Source organism: Excalfactoria chinensis, chromosome 14 (assembly GCF_039878825.1).
Source record: "Excalfactoria chinensis isolate bCotChi1 chromosome 14, bCotChi1.hap2, whole genome shotgun sequence".
Lineage (NCBI taxonomy): Eukaryota > Metazoa > Chordata > Aves > Galliformes > Phasianidae > Excalfactoria > Excalfactoria chinensis.
In genome coordinates this window covers 3,456,361-3,469,779 of record NC_092838.1, presented here as the reverse complement: position 1 = coordinate 3,469,779, position 13,419 = coordinate 3,456,361, and the positions used below count along the sequence as shown (strand labels likewise).

At 50.5% G+C, this 13,419-nt stretch overlaps 3 protein-coding genes and 2 non-coding genes across 5 annotated transcripts; 3 read left to right on the top strand and 2 right to left on the bottom strand.

The window, feature by feature from the left end:
* Positions 1–383: 383 nt before the first annotated feature.
* LOC140258949 (small nucleolar RNA ACA64) lies at positions 384–512 on the bottom strand. Its single transcript, XR_011905327.1, has one exon. It is a non-coding gene; the product is annotated as a small nucleolar RNA ACA64 (small nucleolar RNA).
* Positions 513–1,124: 612 nt separating this feature from the next.
* Positions 1,125–3,137, top strand: RPS2 (ribosomal protein S2). Its single transcript, XM_072349488.1, has 7 exons — positions 1,125–1,311; positions 1,439–1,528; positions 1,749–1,856; positions 2,094–2,267; positions 2,345–2,504; positions 2,827–2,918; positions 3,013–3,137. The coding sequence occupies exons 1-7, from the start codon at positions 1,156–1,158 to the stop codon at positions 3,091–3,093; spliced, it is 861 nt and encodes a 286-aa protein (XP_072205589.1). The 5' UTR covers positions 1,125–1,155; the 3' UTR covers positions 3,094–3,137.
* On the top strand, positions 2,620–2,757 carry LOC140258948 (small nucleolar RNA SNORA64/SNORA10 family). Its single transcript, XR_011905326.1, has one exon. It is a non-coding gene; the product is annotated as a small nucleolar RNA SNORA64/SNORA10 family (small nucleolar RNA).
* Positions 3,138–3,561: 424 nt separating the features above from the next.
* NDUFB10 (NADH:ubiquinone oxidoreductase subunit B10) lies at positions 3,562–5,767 on the bottom strand. The gene is made up of 4 exons (XM_072349489.1): positions 5,547–5,767; positions 5,233–5,371; positions 4,767–4,906; positions 3,562–3,768 (listed from the first exon to the last, which is right to left on the bottom strand). Exons 1-4 carry the CDS (start codon positions 5,692–5,694, stop codon positions 3,668–3,670), a joined length of 528 nt encoding a protein of 175 aa, XP_072205590.1. The 5' UTR covers positions 5,695–5,767; the 3' UTR covers positions 3,562–3,667.
* A 580-nt stretch (positions 5,768–6,347) lies between these two features.
* Positions 6,348–13,261, top strand: RPL3L (ribosomal protein L3 like). The gene is made up of 10 exons (XM_072349487.1): positions 6,348–6,388; positions 6,898–7,090; positions 7,706–7,874; positions 8,720–8,855; positions 9,531–9,717; positions 10,280–10,440; positions 10,689–10,790; positions 11,080–11,175; positions 11,661–11,780; positions 13,147–13,261. Exons 2-10 carry the CDS (start codon positions 7,051–7,053, stop codon positions 13,198–13,200), a joined length of 1,065 nt encoding a protein of 354 aa, XP_072205588.1. The 5' UTR covers positions 6,348–6,388; positions 6,898–7,050; the 3' UTR covers positions 13,201–13,261.
* Positions 13,262–13,419: the final 158 nt, after the last annotated feature.

The window sequence follows — 13,419 nt, the reverse complement described above, 5'->3', positions numbered from 1 at the left end:
CCGTGTGTGCGGATGGGACCGGCTTCCTGCCCGTCCGGGCTATTTCCCAGCACGATCCCCACCCCGGGTCTGCGGACTGTCCGAAAACACAACAGGACTCGAATAAACGTTCAAACGAGTAAGTTTTTATTGGAAACACTCAGCTCCGGTTCGTACAAGCGTTCTTTTATCAACATCCCGCACGCCTTCTCAGCATCCCAACTGTAAATCCTCCGCCGCCCTTCACGTTAAAGTTCACGTTAAAGCGCTTTTGGTCTCGTTGTCACATGAAGGATCCCAGCCGGGCCGTTAAACCTGCGGGGAGACCCACAGCGTTCACACACAGCGCTCACACATAGCACGGCCCTCCCGCCCGCCCGCCCGTCCCCACAGCCCCCCACTGCCGTTATGGGAACGCGGCTTTCACTCCCCACGCACCGTCACCGTGGGCAGTAAGCTCTGCTGCTCCCTATGCTGTCGGCACGGTTATCTCACCGGAGGCCACGGGAGGCCGCAGGTGATTTTCAGACTGTGCCAAAGGCCCCTTTCCCAGCCCTGCTCCTTTCCCAGCCCTCTCGCTAACAGCCTTCATCCCGTGCCCGCCCCTATCAGCACTACCTATTACACAAACAGACCCTCAGTAAAGCCTTAAAAGCTCTAAATACCGCTAAAAGACAAGAGAATCAAATCGAAGAAGCGAAACAAACTGCGCCCATCCGCCCCGACGCGAACCGACCCCACTCACATCCGAGCTTATCAGACCCACGTGCGCGCACCTTTATATCGTGAGCCCTACGCATGCGTAAGACCGGCGCATGCGCACAGCTTCCAGCCGGCCCTCCCGCCCCGCACCCTGCATAACTAAGCGGATCGCGCCCCCTAAGCGCGCGGGGTTGGTGCTGCAGTGAGGTGTTCTCGCGAGAGCTTTCTGAGTATAAATACCGAACGGCGGGGAGTGGCGGCCTTCTACTTTACGAACACGTAAGTATGGACGGTGATGGAATGGCGGCTACGTGCGGCCTCCGCTCCATCCGCGCCCATCGGAGCCTCCTGCGGCGCAGGGATGGCTGTGTCTCGACGAATGGGTCCCGGCTGGGCTTTGCGGCCTCGCCGTGTGGTTATTTCGAACTGATGGCGGCGTGTTTTGGCTAACGCACCTCTCTTTCCGTATAGCAAATGGCGGACGACGCCGGTGCTGCAGGAGGAGCAGGAGCCGCCCGGGGGGGCTTCCGCGGCGGCTTCGGGACCGGGCTGAGGGGCCGCGGGCGCGGCCGTGGGAGAGGCCGAGGGAGAGGCCGCGGGGCCCGTGGGGGCAAAGCGGAGGATAAGGAAGTAAGTGGGACCAGCAGCGCGGGGAGCGTTATGGCGGGCTGTGCCGGGTAGGGCTGGCCTGCAGACCCCCCCCATCCCCTTGGAGCTGCTGTAAAAGCCCGTCATCGTTTACTGCTTTCGTCCGTAGTGGATCCCTGTCACCAAACTTGGTCGCCTGGTGAAGGATATGAAGATCAAGTCTCTGGAGGAGATCTACCTCTTCTCCCTTCCCATCAAGGTGAGGCTCTGTGGCTGCAGGTGAGCAGCGTGTGGTGGGATCTCAGTCTGAACTGTGAAGTTGGCTTTAGTTGCTGCATTCCTTATTTAGAAAGCTCAAGTTGAGCCACGTTTCTATTTTACTCTGGTTTGTAGATAAATGCAGCGAGATTTGTGTGTCTTGTTTGGATATTGCAGCTTAGCAATGTGGCTTTGTGTGATTAAATGGCTGAATCTTGTAGGAGTCAGAGATCATCGATTTCTTCTTGGGGTCTTCTCTAAAAGATGAGGTGTTGAAGATCATGCCTGTCCAGAAACAGACTCGTGCTGGTCAGCGTACCAGGTTTAAGGTAATCTCCTTTGTTATGTGTTTATTCTTGGCTATTACTGAGATTGTGATAGTTGTGGCTGTGTCAGGAATCTAAAGCCAATTCTTCTCCTTTGTTACTTTACATTGTAATGTACTGTAGCTGTTAAGCATTAGTATGTGTTTCTGGTTATCTGCGATGAGATCCTGCTGGATCATTGTGCTGAAAGAGCTTTCCTGCATGGCAAAGCCTTGGTTGAAAACTTCCCTTTGATTTTAGGCTTTTGTTGCTATTGGAGACTACAACGGCCACGTTGGTCTTGGTGTTAAATGCTCTAAAGAAGTTGCTACAGCCATTCGTGGGGCAATCATTTTGGCTAAATTATCCATCGTACCAGTGCGACGGGGATACTGGGGGAACAAGATCGGCAAGCCTCACACTGTGCCTTGCAAGGTAAGGGCAACTCGCTGTGCATTGCCTGTGAGTCACGCTGTGTGTGCTGTGGAAGCTGTAACCTGTTGTGCTCGTAGGTTACTGGGCGCTGTGGCTCTGTCCTGGTGCGTCTGATCCCAGCGCCTCGAGGTACAGGCATCGTGTCTGCCCCTGTTCCTAAGAAGCTGCTGATGATGGCTGGGATTGATGACTGTTATACCTCAGCCAGGGGCTGTACTGCCACGCTTGGCAACTTTGGTAAGTATGAGGTTATTGCATTGTAGTTTAGCTCTGTGTGTGTGTTGCTATTTTTCTGTTAATGGAAAAGAAGTAATGCTGTGGTATTTAAACACACATTAAATTGGAAGCTCCTGATCTCCCAATCTGCGCGGTTGCACTTGCTGAAAGTAGTGTAACTGTCGTAAATGGAGAGAGAAAGGAAACTGAATTTTAAGAGTATAACGGAGGGATCCTCTTATGGTCTCTCTGTTCCCTCTGAAATTCTACACTTCTGGAGCTGTGTGTGTACAGGAGTTCATTTCTCTAACGGTGATGTGCAATGTTTAACTTCTTTCCATAGCTAAGGCCACCTTTGATGCCATCTCCAAGACATACAGTTACCTGACTCCTGACCTCTGGAAAGAGACTGTATTCACCAAATCTCCTTACCAGGTAAGCATGCAATGCTTCCTTCAGTGGATTACAATGCTGAGAAGGCTGTGGCGGTGGTTTACAGCAATGAAATGCTGTTTTTCTTTTTATCCAGGAGTTCACTGATCATCTGGCTAAGACCCACACCAGAGTCTCAGTGCAGAGAACCCAGGCAGCTGCTGTGGCAACTACTTAAAGTGGTTTTTGTACAAGACAATAAAGTGGTCGGTGGACAAGAAATTGGTTTGATTGGATGCTTTGTGCATTGGGCAGATCGATTACATCCGTGTTTGGGATCTGAGTAGGCTCAAGGCTGTGGGCTACAGCCTGAACATCTGCTGGGAATAGAAAGTTCTACACTAACCCTTGTTAATCATGTATTACATCCTGAGCGGGGTTTGCAACTAAAGAGAGGGGAGTATAATGTGCCTTTATACTCTCCTTTCACAGCATGTTTACTCTGAGGGTGCTCCCTAATGAATTGTGGTAAAATCCAGCAGGGTCACCCCAGGGTTCCACAGCTGGGATGGGTGCGTGGACCTGACTTTGTTCAGGGGGTGGTAGCAGCCAACTGGAATGCAGACCTGGAACAGGAACAATTCGGAGGTATTTTTTGCATACCTCTTCAAAGAATCGAGTCTGTGCTAATGGATGGTACGGCAGATGTTTGGGTTTGCAAGTTTATTAGAGAGCATCACAGTTTGCAGTTGCAACACAGCATTTGAGAAAAGCACCAATGAAGGAGGTGCTAATTAATTTCATAACCGGATCTACTGAGATGCGTTTTCTTGTGCCTTCATTTCTTCTATCATCCTGTGCTTCTGCTTCATCAGACACGTCCTAGCGTTTCCATGCACACCGAGATCACCATCTAAAAGGAAAGGGAATCATGGCAATGTGTGAAAAGTAGCCCTCAGCTGCTAGGAGGAGCTAGATCTGACCCAGGTGAAGTCTGGCACTTGGGGCAGTGCAAGCTGCAGTGCTAAGAGAGAAATGCACTCAGCTTTGGGTACTGCGAGAGCATCAAATGCTGCTGTGCTAATTGACATGTCATTGCCCAGGCTTAGTGGGTCCAGTACATCTGAGCGCTGAGCCCAGATCTGCAGTGTTTGCCAAGAAGGAATTTTAGCACAAAGATGGGATCTTTATGGGATCTTTTTTTATGGGATCTTGATGAGATCTTTTATGGGATCCTGGGCTCCATCAGGAGAGGGGGTGGTCAGCAGGGATAGGGAGGTGATTGTCCCTCTCTACTCTGCTCTTGTGAGGCCCCATCTGGAGTACTGTGTCCAGGTGTGGAGCCCTCAGTACAAAAAAGATATGGTGATTTTGGAAAGGGTCCAGAGGAGGGCCACGAAGATGATCAGGGGGCTGGAGCACCTCCCCTATGAGGACAGGCTGAGGGAGTTGGGTTTGTTCAGCCTGGAGAAGAGAAGGTTGCGGGGTGACCTCATTGCAGCCTTTCAGTACCTGAAGGGAACTTACTCCCAGGAGGGGAGCAAACTCTTTGAAAGGGCTGATAATAGCAGGACTAGGGGAAATGGTTTTAAGTTAAAAGAGGGAAGATTTAGGTTGGATGTTAGGGGGAAGTTCTTTACTAGGAGAGTGGTTAGGTCCTGGAACAGGCTGCCCAGGGAGGTTGTGGATGCCCCGTCCTTGGAGGTGTTCAAGACCAGGTTGGACAGGGCTCTGGGCAACCTGATCTAGTAAAGGCGTATGTTTGGTGGCCCTGCTAGGCAGGGGGGTTGGAACTACATGATCCTTGAGGTCCCTTCCAACCCGGGTCATTCTGTGATTCTGTGATCTTTAAACTCTTCTTTCCCCGTGTGCTGTCACAGCTATAGTAGATTTAAAGGCTGCTGTACTCACATCTCTCCTGATAGGCTTTGGTAACCTGTGCAAGCAGCTCTGCCTCCTTAGCGCAGTTCTGAAACTGGTTTGGTCCTTCCCTGTGCTTGCACGCACCGAGCCTTTCCCGGATGATCTCCACGATCTGCTGATCCACCAACCTGTGTGGGAGATGGGTAGGAATGCAACCGCAGCACATGGACTGCAGAAGAGCAGAACAAAAGGGGGTGATAATATACAGAAATCCAGTGCTGCAGAAAGCAGGCTGTGCAGGATGACACTAATACCAGCCAGCCCAGCAAAGCAGGCGTGAGGGGAGAGCAAACTATAACGACCAGCGTTCTGTAAAGGGTAGGGACAGCGGCTGAGGTAACCATTCAATGCCCTGAAATCCACGCGATTTCAAGCCAACCCTACGAGTCCCACCACGACCAAGAGCGGAGCGCTCCGTGAGTGCCCGCTGGGGGCAGCGCTGTGCCAGCCGTACCTGTCCCTCCTCCACTGCGCTTCAGCCTCGTAGAAGCAGAGATAATCGCCCTCCTTGCACTCGCTCAGGTCGGGCACACGGCGAAACTTCTGGTGGTAGTAATAGGATTTGTTCTTGGCTTGCTGCCGCTCGATCCACTCTGCAACAACAGCGGCACAGTCACGCACAGCCCGGAGCCCCCACCCTCGTGTCCTTGTGTCCCTCGTGTCCTCGTGTCCCTCCTTCCCGTCCCGCTGTCCCCACACCGTGTCGCGGCCCCTCCGATAGGAGCCGAAGGGCCGCGCTCAGCCCGCTACGTCCGGACCCATCCGTACCTCGTACGAAGGTAACGGGCGCATCGATGACATAATTGAACGCGGTCTGGATGAAGGTGACCGGGTTGGGCAGCGTCGAGGTGCTCTCCCGGACCGGAGTACGGGTCGGCGGCGTTTTGTACACCTCCAGGTCCGGTTCGTCCGGCATTGCGGCGGCGGGGCTCCGCGGAGGACGGGGACAAGATGGCGGCGCCCCACACAACGCCGCCGGCGGCGGACGCAGAGGTCAAAGGGCGCGGCTCTGCGCATGCTCCCTCGGAGCGAGGTGCATGCTGGGAGTTGTAGTTCGCCCGCTGCCTGCCGGGAGTACGGGAGGTGGGAGTTGCCCGCGGCCTAACCAAAATGGCGGCCGGGGGGGGGCTGGCTTCGTGTTGGAAACTGAGACAGCGGCCGTTGACCTTTACCACATCCCAACTGTTAGAGTAAAGCTTGGCAGCTTTGCTAAGTGTGAAATGAATATCGCACCCAATGAAACCGGGGGCTAAATTTGTGTGTCTTAAGCATTAAACAGGAGAGGCAGGTTGTGAGAGCCTCTTCCTGCCGCCGACTTGGGCTGAAGACGTCCCATGGTTGGTAAAGCCTGGCCTTTGGGATTGCATGGAAAGGGGCAGCGAGCAGGGCTAGGTTATATGGTTATATATACATTTATATGGGTTATATGGACCTGATGTAACTCCACTTGGGTTGGAAAGGGGAGCCAGCTCCTCAAACTGGTCTGCAAGGAGGGAGCTGCAGTGGGTATAGATCTAACTCTCTAAAATGCTGTTGTTTTTTGTCTGCTTGGCACAACCTGACCTTGAGATCGGGGTTTGTATATTTAGCTCTTCTCGTTTGGTTTCAAGGTACGTATTTAACCTACACGTGTTCTTATTAGTGATTCCTTTGGGCATCCTTTCTGGTTTCCTCTTGATTGTTAGCTGTGCTTGTTGGGTGCCATTTGCTGGCAGAGCACTGAATGTGACCCCATGAATTCTGAGCAGGCCCTTTTTGCTGATTCTGAATATAAAAGTTAATGATTGCAGTTAACATCGCAGTAACCGCAGACCTATTAAATAACACATTTCTCCTTGAAATTGTTGAAGCAGAGAGAAAAAAAGATCGTTTTCTGTCATTCTGCACCGCTTGTCCAGAAACGTACTGAATTCTTTGGTGTGTGTGGTAGAACCTTAAACAAAAGCCTGTGCCATGACAAATACTTTCTCTCATGTTGGAAATAAGAAAGAGCCCAGAATCCTTCCCATATTCACTGATATTAAAAGGGGTGTTTCCCCTTGTACTTTGGGCTCAGTCCTTTCATCATCTTCTGGGACCAAATGGTGAGTCTGATACTTTTTCTTTCTCCTTTCCACAGTCCCACCGCAAATTCTCTGCTCCTAGGCATGGCCACTTGGGCTTCCTTCCACACAAGAGAAGCCGTCGCCACCGAGGGAAGGTGAAGACATGGCCTAAGGATGACCCCACCAAACCAATCCATCTGACAGCTTTCCTAGGCTACAAAGCTGGCATGACACATACCCTGCGGGAGGTGCACAGGCCTGGACTCAGTAAGGATTGGGTAAAGGAGGGGATCTTATCCAGGAGGAAAGAGGGGGAACAGGCTTGTTGTTGGGAAAGGCTGCTCATGGAAATGGGTGGTGGAGCACATACCTTCTCAGCTATGTTCTGTAATGCTGTCCAGATATTTGATAGCCAAAGGCCATCACATGACCTATGTGAGTTAAGCCTGGGGATTTCTAGGAAGTCCCTACATAAGTTTGTTGGTTGGCGGTTTGTTGGATCCTGCTGGCAGAAGCACCCTGACAAATGCTGGGCACTGTGAAACATCCTGGTGGGGAATTTTATAATGTTACCCTGTGGGATGACTGTGAGATTGGAGCCAAACTCCAGGGTATTCCAAGTATTGCTCTTTCCAACATGCAGAAGTTGGGTTAAGGTGTGCTGGGCCATGGGATCTATCCTGTTGGGTGCCTGAGGGTCAAACCAAACACTGTATGAGTCTTCAGTAGGATTTGTGGATGAAGGAAGAGCTGGAAGATTTAGAAGTGAGAGTAGAGTGTGACCTTGCTTCCAGCACACTGCTTGCTTAGCGGGCCAGATGCATAGACTGCTAACGGCTCCCAGGCAAGAATCTGATTTCTTTTCCCTTTGCTATCTTGCAGGGACCTCCAAGAGGGAGGAGGTGGAGGCTGTGACCATCATTGAGACCCCACCAATGGTAGTGGTGGGAGTTGTGGGGTACATAGATACACCAAAGGGCCTGAGGAATTTCAAGACTGTTTTTGCTGAGCACATCAGTGATGAGTGCAGACGACGTTTCTATAAGAACTGGTACGTGCCTCCCTGGGTGGAGTGTCACTGGGGTCCCTCACAGGCTCTCTATGTTGCCTGGGTGTTGCAGACAGCTCAGCTACTAGCAGCTGGCTCTGGGGTGGAATGAAATAACTATTTAGTCATACACAGAGATACTGCAAGCAGCTTGATGCTGGGAATCAGCATATGCATATGTAAATTTATTTTAATAGTTGAACTGAGTTAGTGCTTTCTGCAGTATCATACACAGTGCGTGCTGCAGGTCCGTTTTAATTAGTGCAGGTTGGGCCCATTTATTCCTCATTAAACTGAGATATTTGAGCTTAGGCACCAAGTGAAGACGGGAGGAAAAATAGATTTTTCAGGGGGAATATTGATGCAGAATGTGGCCCTTGGCCCTTGTAAACAGTAACAGCCTGAATCCTACACTGACAGAGAGGAAAATGGAAACACGGATTTCATAACCACGGGAATCGTGTCTCCTGCAGAAGTGCCTGTTGGCCATCAGATCCACCCACCACATGCTTCCAATCCTTGTTGGAGGCTGTGTTCTCCTTTCTCCGCTTCACTCTGATTTTGTGCTTGTATTTTAATGGCACTGAGCCAGTCAGTGGGAGACAACTGGATTCTTCATGCAGAAAGATCTAAATTAGAAGTCCTGTTTGAAGCTCATTATTTGCTTTCCTCTTCCCACCTCAGAGCCCTCTCTCATGAGCTGGGAATGATTCAGGTACCCACGAGTACTTTATGCCTCCAGGAAGGTGCATGGACCCTCTGTCCCCCATGCTGTTTAGTCTGCAACACACAGTGAAGAATCAGTTCAATGTTGAGCTCTTGATAGATGTTTAATGTTTCTGTCGTAGGCACAAGAGCAAGAAGAAAGCATTCACCAAGTACTGCAAAAAATGGCAGGATGAGGATGGCAAGAAGCAGCTGGAGAAAGACTTTGCAGCTATGAAAAAGTACTGCAAGGTCATTCGTGCCATCATGCACACACAGGTCAGGGTCTTCCTCAGCTTGAGAGAGTAGTTAGGGCTGGGAGGTTGGCACAGGGTGCGTCATGTTGGGGTCAGAGGAGACAGCCTGTGGAAGCAGATGAAAGGCTGTGGGGAAGAGCATGCAGACAGTGAGAGGTGCTGGCTGCCCTTTCCAGCCACCTCCTGACACCAGTCCTGTCCATCTGAGCTAGGCTCAGCAGAGCTCCCTGCCTGGATATCAACACAGGGTGAGCCCTGTGTCAGCAAGAGACTTCAGGCCCCATGATCACCTCAAATTAGCAACTGGTGTCGAGTGTTGGGAAAAAATAACCCACAGGCAGACACAGTTTTGCCAGATGCAGATTACTGGATATACAGGGCCCATTTCTGTGCTGATCCCTGGGGTTAGCAACTGCATTGAAGCCTGTGGTGGAGCTAAGCTGGCTTAACTTCACTTGTGGCTGGTGCACATCATCAGCAAAAGTCCCACTGCGGCAGGAGCGGGGAGGATGGAGGCTTTGCATGGGGAGGGACACTGGCTGTCATAGAAAAGGTTGACACTGTGGTAGGGAGGGGTGGTAGGGAGCTGGCTCTGCTCACTCCCTGTTCCACTCTCTAGTGGTGGGTGTTGCAGCCCTGTCTGCATGTTCACAGGGTGTGGGGCAACATTTTGCCCTAATGCACTGTCTTAACACAGATGAAGCTGCTTCCACTGAGGCAAAAGAAAGCCCACGTGATGGAGATTCAGCTGAATGGTGGGACGGTGGCTGAGAAGGTTGACTGGGTCCGTGAGAGGTTGGAGAAGCAGATCTCTGTGCACAGCGTCTTCAGCCAGAACGAGATGATTGATGTCATTGGTGTGACCAAGGGGCATGGGATGAAAGGTACAGAGTGGGAGGACCCTTGCCAGGGGATTGGCTTTGTCCTTCTCACCTTATGCTGCCCATAAGGTAATGCAAGAGGGAGAAGAGTGTGAGCCATGCTGAGAACCCACCAATTGATTGTACAGAGAGTAGCAAAGAGCCTGCGTATCACAACCACAGTGTGCATTTCCACTCTAGCAGAGTTTGGTTTCCTTTATGTCAGTGTTGGCTATGTTGTCTGCCATTCCCAGAGTCTTCCTAGAAGGCCCAGGAGTGTAAAGGCACTGCACTTCTCGTAAGCTCCACATGTGTGGAGATGTGGGTGTTTCTGTGCATGTGTGGATATGCTTAACGGGAACATATCGCAGTTTGATCAGATCCATGGGAAGTGAGAACAGTTCTGTGCTCTGGCCCCTCACTGTGGTGACAGCTCTTGGTCTCCTTCCAACACAGAGTCTTTCGCGAACTTCAGAACGATGAGACTTTCTCCTCACTTTGCATTCCTTCCAGCACTTAGACACCAGCCCTGAATCTCCCCTACCCTCCATTGTTCTGTTCAATGCCGGTCTGGTCATGCTTGCAGGGGTGACAAGCCGTTGGCACTCCAAGAAGCTCCCCAGGAAGACACACAAGGGCTTGCGCAAAGTCGCCTGCATTGGAGCCTGGCACCCAGCCCGGGTTGGCTACTCTGTTGCTCGGGCTGGCCAGAAGGGCTACCACCACCGCACAGAGCTCAACAAGAAGGTATAGCCCAGCACTGCACCTCCCTTCCATGCCGTCACCATCCTTCTTTGCAGTTCCCCTGCAGTTTCCTTTATGTTACCCTAGAGATGTGCAAGGCTCTCATTCTGCATGTCTCTTCAGGTGCTTGTTGCATGCTCTAAGGGTGCACCACAGGGCACATCTCAGTGATAATCATGTTTATTGTCCCTGAAACATCCATCAATGTGAGGGCCCTGAAGTCACCATTGCCATTTCCTTCCTTTTCTCAGATTTTCCGCATTGGCCGTGGGATCCACGTGGAAGATGGCAAAGTGGTGAAGAACAATGCCTCAACAAACTATGATGTCACAGAGAAGAGCATTACACCTCTGGTAAGGAGTAACAGGGCTGAAACTGGCCCTGGCTGCAGGAGTCTGGGTCAGAGAAGTAATTCTTTGGCAGGACACAACTGCATAGGAAATGATTTGAATTCCACTGAAGGAAATACAGTCAGTGTGGCTGAAATGCTCTGGTGACACTGGGTGGCTGTTCTGAAGGGTTTGCAGCTTAGATAGCTTGAAAGATTGTTGGTCCTTTCTCTACTAGAAAATGTCACCAGCTTGTCACATTCCCATCCAATACTCCTGTCTGCCTGCCAACCCTTTTTGTCTCTTTCTCCAGGGTGGCTTTCCTCACTATGGAGAGGTCAACAGTGACTTCCTCATGGTGAAGGGCTGCGTTGTGGGCCCAAAGAAGCGTGTGCTTACTCTGCGGAAGGTGAGAGTGCAGCTGGTGCTGGGGGGGGACTGACTGTAGCTCTCCACTAGTAGATGCACCATGTGCAGAATGATGAAGCCCGTGAGTGCTGGGCAGTGAGACCGGTTGGGCTCTCAATGCTGTGTGCAGAGAGTGTGTGGCACATGTGCTCAGTAAGACCATTTGCAGAGTGGTTGACTATGGCAGTATGCAGCCAAATGTAGGTGTACCTTTGGGGGTGTGGCTGGGGGAGCTGCAAGTGGAAACCTTGGCCATAAACAGATGGTGAGGAAATGAAATGCAAAGCAAAGAGCAGGCTTGTTTCAGAGCTGCTCTGCAAGCAAAGGTATCACCTGCCATCTGAGCACCAGGGTATTGCTCTGAGAAAGCAGATTTTCATGGAGCTAATAGTTTAATGGATGCACTGAGGACACTGCCTCCATCAGAGCAAACATCCAGATTTTCTGTAAAGATAAGCCTGATGCACTGTGACTCTTCTCTTTCAGTCCCTTCTGGTGCACACACGCCGCCGAGCTCTTGAAGCCATTGAGCTCAAATTCATTGATACCACTTCCAAGTTTGGCCACGGCTGCTTCCAGACAGCTCAGGAGAAGCGCGCGTTCATGGTGAGTTACACTCTGCACCAGCTCCAGCTGCTGGGCCATGCTCACAGCTGGGGCTAAAGCAACTGACTGACTCCAGCCAAGCATCTGCTTCTAGACATAATAACAGCCAACTGAGTGATTGGGACCGTCTTGCATAAAAGGCAAACATGAATTCAATTCACACAGCAGATATTATGCTAAGGAAGAACATGATGATAGCGTGAGTGATCCAAGACAATGCAACTAGCAAATAATATACCATATGGCCAACCAGTTTCCATTCACCATGGGATGTTTTAAACAAGCAGTTAAATTGGCAAGCACTGTATTGGACATATGGTCCCTTTCACTCGCAATTGTGCACTTCTTTGATTTGTTTGGAGTGATTTAAAACTTTAATGTTCTTAAGAGGAAAAGGTTGGGTCAAATTCAGCCACAAATTTGTGATTTTTCTGTCAGGGAGCTTTCAAAAAGGCCAAGCAGTATATTTGTCTTAAATCCAAGGCAAAATAAATCCAAAACAAACGTAGCTTCTTGAATAGTTTTGCAACCTACACCAGGCTGGTGCCCGTGTCTGAATATAAAATTGAGGAAGTGTTTAGTGAGCTAGGCCTGCAGCTAGCTGGAAAAAAAGAAACAACTGCTTCATACCAGGCAGACATAAACTGTGTCTGGATGTGGTCTGTCAGCTAGAAATCCTGCATGAAGCTAGCTAAGCCTCCTTAGCCTCGGGCAGGGGAGTTGGTTATGCAGAGTCTTAGCAGAAGTCTTTTAGAGGTTAAGCCTTTTTCCTTTAGCTCAGCATCAGGAGCTTGTTCTGCAGTGAGAATATTCGTGTTCTGCTCTTTCTGTCACTGTAAGTCCTGCATAGCTGTGACATGGAGCTCAGAGACAGGGGATGGTTTTACCTGGTTGTGGGTGGTTTATTTGCCATTTTCTACTGTGGGGTGAGAGGTTCCTCCATGAATAACATGGCAAAACTTTACATTTGACTAGAAATAATTTGGCACAAAAGTAATTCTTGCAACCTGCTCCTATGGGACTTCTTTGATCCAAGAAAACCCCATCTATTTGCTGGTGGAAACACCTCAGCCTCACTTAGTTGGCCGATGAGATTCTGTGCCCTTGGCTGTGGGAAGCCTTACCTTGTTCAGGCTCATACAACAACTAGGTGGCTACACGCTGGCAGTGTGTAGTTCAGATAAACAAACTCATTGTGCAAGACTACAATGTTTTGCTTGTGACTTCTGCAGGGCTAGTGAGGCCCCAGAGCTTGCTGGTGGATGGCAGTACAAGTCTAGCAGCCTCCACACAGTTCATACAGAGCCTTGAAAACCATGTTTGTGTGCAGCTAACACTTAGACCTTTCCTCACTGCTCTCTTGTAGGGTCCTCAGAAAAAACACCTGGTGAAAGTGAAGCCAGGTGCGCAAGAGCTGTAAGGGATGAGATACACAAGGCTTCCTAATTGGACAAACTTCAATAAAGGGTCTTCAAGCTGTGCCTGCTGCCTGTCTTCCCTCTGGAGGAATGTCTTACCCATGTATAGTGCTTCCTATGGGCAGCAGTGTGTCCTCAAGGCACCTCAGCCACTGGCGATGGTACAAGTAGCACCTGGAACAGGTTCTTATGGAGAAGGGACTATCTGGGAAGCCAAGTGT